The sequence below is a fragment of the Zeus faber genome, assembly GCF_960531495.2.
Source record: "Zeus faber genome assembly, chromosome: 13".
Taxonomy (NCBI): Eukaryota; Metazoa; Chordata; class Actinopteri; order Zeiformes; family Zeidae; genus Zeus; species Zeus faber.
This window is the reverse complement of record NC_137198.1, coordinates 9,015,797-9,020,796: the sequence shown is the minus strand read 5'-3', so window position 1 is coordinate 9,020,796 and position 5,000 is coordinate 9,015,797. Positions and strand designations below refer to the sequence as shown.

Below are 5,000 nucleotides of genomic sequence, written 5' to 3'. Positions count from 1 at the left end.
GCGCTCAAGGACTTCCTGTTCCAGGCCAAGTACCAGATCCGCTACCGGCTGGAGGAGAGCCACCACTGGAAGGTACGAAGGGAAACGCAGACGCACATGTAGACACACAGACTTAAATACACTGAGAAATAAATAAATCCACTGTAAACCATGTGGTACATACATACTTTATGTATATACTGAATGTACAGTGGAAGTGTATACACACACTGAAAAAACATGATAAGTTGACTTAAAAACAATCTTGAGTTGTTGAAACTTATGTTTAGTAAGAAGAACTTTTTAATAAAATAAAAACTTTTTTTTTTTCGAAGCACTTGATATTTAATGTTGACAGAATCAGAATCAGAATCAGAATCAGAATCAGAAATACTTTAATAATCCCAGGGGGAAATTACTTGACTCTACGTAATTAAATTAAGGAAACCCATTGACTTAATATTTTTGAGTGAGCACAAGTAAAATATTCTCTGGGAACATTACTCCCTATTTTGACATGCAAAGCACATCGAAGGTCACCGCCCAATGTATTTTCAACATGTGTTATACGGTCACAATTTTAAAACACTCGACTTACAAAACTGTAACTCGCCATATTCAAGCACCTTTTAACCCAAGACAGACAATCTAGATCTTTGCCTGCAAAATGTCTGGATGGTCTTTTCTGTATGGGGGAAAAATGACTCTTGGAGCAGTTTCATATGGAAAGTTAAGTTATAAAATACAAATGGAAAAGAAAAAGTATATGCCTACCTCACTTCAGTCAACAATACAAAATTGCCTTGGCTTTGAAAACACATGCCTGTCATTGCTCGTGGAATGGTTTGAAGATGGTTCCCCTCGAAGACAAAGTGCAACCGTGGAAGCTTTCAGACGGGGCGGGTTGGCCGGCTCGTCTCCAGGATCGGCAGCGAGGACACACCCGCCGGGAATGTGGCGGAAGGAGTCGTCCGTGTCAGGCATTTCCTGTTAACAAAAGAGATCTCGATCGGGTGGAAGACGATTACCCCCTTACGGCCATTTCATGGACTTGGGCGTGAAGGGAAGAGCAGGGGGTGTTCCGGGGAAAAGCAGAGCAGGGCCCAGCCTCCTCCACGGCACCGTCCCCGCCTGCAGCCCCTGCTCCAAAGCCAAAAAAACAAACACTTCACGCCAGGGAAGTGTAGCCTGGGCCCACATCAGCCCTGAGAGTCCAAGTCTCCGCTATAAGCAGCGTCCGGCTGTGTCGGTCGTATATTACGGAAGCACCTCACACTCGGCTTGTGCTGCACACGCTATATTCATATGAGATCTGATGGGCCGTTTTACGCACTTTTGTCACATAATGGGACCGCGTTTACTTCAATGTCAAAAAATTTATTTTGATGGAACTGTAAGTTGCTGTTTGATTGAACGTCGCGCCGACAACATCTTGAGAGGATTTTCGTTTTGGGGGTGAACTATTCCCTTAAGTAAGCATGTACTTGCATGGCATGTTGTAAGGGAAATTGGTGGCGGCGTCATGCTGTATGATGGGAATGCCTGATAATGCTTCCTATGGATATACAAATAGAGGAGGACTGGACCAAAATTCTGAAGTGCATTACACTGGTTAACAATTAGAACATTTTAAATGTGTTTCCATTACATGTGTCCATTTATTGTCCTGATTAAATGCTAAACATAATGTAAAATAACTAGGACTGTCAACTGATTCAAATAGTTAATCGGGATTAATCGCACATTTTTATCTGTTGAAAATGTACCTTAAAGGGATATTTGTATTTAATACTCTTATCAAGATGGGGGGGGACAAATATGCTTGTTTTACGCAAAGCTGTAAATCAACAGTAATGTTCCGTGTTGCCGTATTGTGGGAACGGGAGCCAGTGTCCATGTTCCGGAAGCAGTAACGTTTCCATGAAGTAGGGGTGGACTGGAATCCAAATGAAGCACAAATAGTGTTTTTTTTATGAATATTTATTTGGTAAAATATTTAAAAAACAAATGTTGTTTTCGGGAAGAAAAAAAACAATAGAAAAAGCTCCCCACATTTTTTCCGATTTCTTTTGTTTGGCTTTTCACGTAATTTTTTTAATGTGGCCAATAACAGATTCCAGTCTGAACGGGTCACGGTCCAGATACAAAGACGCCACGGGCAGCACGCTGTCGTACGGAGATTAAACGATTAAACATGGCAGGCAAATGCAAATCTTTTAATCCAGACAGGGGCCCGGTCCTTTTTTGTTTAGTTCAATAAGGAAATTTAGTCAAATAAAAACACAATGTGTGCAAATTGCGCCCCGATCACTCCCTCAGAGGGCACACACACACACACACACACACACACATACACACACACACACACACACACACACACACACACACACACACACACACACACACACACACACAGGTCGGTCTATTTATCCGTCTGTTATTTATTTTCCCTCCACGCGGAGGGCGGTTGCGGTACGGGTGGGGGTGACAGGGGGGGGGGGGGGGGCAACCGCGGTGCGCCACGCTCTGCTCACCGGTCCCGAGGTCAGGGGCGTACTTATTCTTTGGAGTCAACCTTATACTTGTACTGTAGATATATTTAATGTATTTATTTTCCTCGTAAGACAAAATTCGATTTGAGTGTTCAGACTGAGCTCGCATTGAAAAAGAATCAGACCCGTATCCGATGTGGGACCACCTAATTCCGAATTACAAAGATCAGATTCCGTGTCATTTCTGTAGTTCACACTGTCATGAAAAAAAAAAACAGTACGGAATCACGTTATTCGGAAAAGAATTAGAGAAAAAATCGGATTTGGGACACTTCTGCCTGCTGTGTGAATATAGACTATGTGGGAACAGACTCCGTACCAAACTTTTCAGTAAAGGAGGCCAATGTAGGAACGGCTACCGGCTGCCTTCACCGGATATTTTGTATCCAGCGATGTTACTCATTCCATGTGGGAAAGGGGCTTCGGTGTGTCAATCAATCAACGTTGTGAAGGTTGTTGCGAGCCGATCACAGGCGCTGGCGGGGTTTCTGCGTGATCGGAGCGATCAGACAGAGGCGCCGCCTCCGCTTGGCGTCCGTCCCCTAGTCGCGGCCCTAAAGATAACGTTTGTTTACCTGTGTGTTACTCAATTAAAAGCCGCATCACAATCAAATCAGAAAATAGCAAAATTATGAGCAGACCTATTGCATATGCAGTTGGAGGAAACGTTGCTGAATGCAGAGATCCTTGCGTTGGCCATTTGCTGAGTCAAGAGGTGTGTGGGGGTGTGTGTCCCCATTACACACGATTTCGTTCCTGACAGTTCCATACATCATCCCCAGCCCCATTTTTATTATAATTTTTTTAAATTTAAATATATTATTCATGTAAATTGCATGAAAAACCGGTCTAACAAATTCAACCTGCGGCAACACATTCAAAAGAAGCCCAATTCCGCGGTTTTCCTGCGGAATTGGGAAATTCTTTTGAATGTGTTTGAATGTGCTGCACAGCAGATCAGTAAATTCAATACAGCTCCAATATAAACAAACCAAAAAATGCATAAAAACAGATGTATTCAGCTCAAAAGTAAATATAACTTAGTTCAAAAAAGTAATTTCTGCATTTTAGTGAAAATAAACTAAAACTCACTTGAAAATCGGATTCAAGTCATTGTTTGGGTTTACAGTACTCACGTCGTGAACGTGTCTTCAATTCAGATTTCACAAATACATGTATGAGGCTTATTAAATAGTAAGTTATTAAATAGCCTTAAATTGGAATTTATGAGGTATTACATTTCAACATAAATATGTTGTGGCAGTTTCGCCACCACACTCGGGGCCTTCTGGCACAGAGACACAGACGGCGGGGGTTGTTAACACCAGTTTATTGTAGAGAGTGGCTAGCTGGAATTAGCCCAGGAGCAGATGGCACATGTCATGACAGGGCTGCTCTCCTGAGTGTGGGGATGGGGGCTTTAACCTGTTGCTCATTAGACCAACCAACGAGCAACAGGTATGCAGCCACCCTGATCCCAATCACCTAGGTCCAGGTCAGGTGTGGCGGCTCACCACACCATCCCCACGCTACATATGAAATCTGATTTTCCTTTCTGTTAACTTACTTCCTTTTTGTCTGTCTACCAGTGTCTATCTGTCTGTCTACCAGTGTCTACCTGTCTGTCTACCAGTGTATACCCGTCTGTCTACCAGTTCTGTGGAAAAATATGTAATCGCTGAACTCAGCTGAAGGAAACTGTTTGAATATCAGTTCTTCTGGTTCATAACGCCCCTGTTTCCAGCTCATACTGACCTCTCTGTACCAAATATACAGTACTCACCTTTATGCGTACCTGCAACACTTTATTTGAATAAAAGACGGATGATTTGTCCAAAAATAAGTCTTAAATTCTGTTACAATTTGTATCGAAAGCTCTTTAACGGTCAAGTGTTTCATTTAACCGTGTAGAGTTCGGGTGTAACTAATGGAAAATGTCTTGGATATTTGCGTGTGTGTGTGTGTGTGTGTGTGAGAGAGAGAGAGAGAGAGAGAGAGAGAGAGAGACAGAGAGAGAGACAGAGACAGAGAGAGAGAGAGAGAGAGAGAGATTGTGTGTAAATAATGGTGTAGGTCTTGGACATTAGCATGTGTGTGTGTGTGTGTGTGTGTGTGTGTGTGTGTGTGTGTGTGTGTGTGTGTGTGTGTGTGTGTGTGTGTGTGTGTGTGTGTGTGTGTGTACATGTGTGTGTATGTCAAACAATTCAAGTTCAAGTTCAAGAGATTATTTGTCACATACATATACATACGGTTATACAATTAAATGAGGATCCATGTGAAACATTAGGAATTCTATTGAACTTCCATGAAAATCACACCCTCACCCTCCCATCCATCCAGCTTATCATCTTTCCTCATTTATTAATACAATCTGTTCAGCCCACAACGGGAAGCCAGTTGTCCCATAAAACCATCTCAAACACTTTTGACAGAGTAATTGCAGGTCCTCCAAGCTGCGGCGTGTCAATG

General features: G+C 42.6%; 1 protein-coding gene across 2 annotated transcripts in view; it reads left to right on the top strand.

Moving 5' to 3' along the window:
- Positions 1-5,000, top strand: part of crlf1a (cytokine receptor-like factor 1a) — a 17,279-nt gene that overhangs the window by 8,224 nt on the left and 4,055 nt on the right. For both annotated transcript variants that reach the window (XM_080012787.1, XM_080012788.1), the window contains exon 5: positions 1-72. This exon is cut by the window's left edge and continues 86 nt beyond it. In XM_080012787.1, coding sequence (XP_079868913.1) covers positions 1-72 — 72 coding nt within the window. The remainder of the gene's footprint in view (positions 73-5,000) is intronic.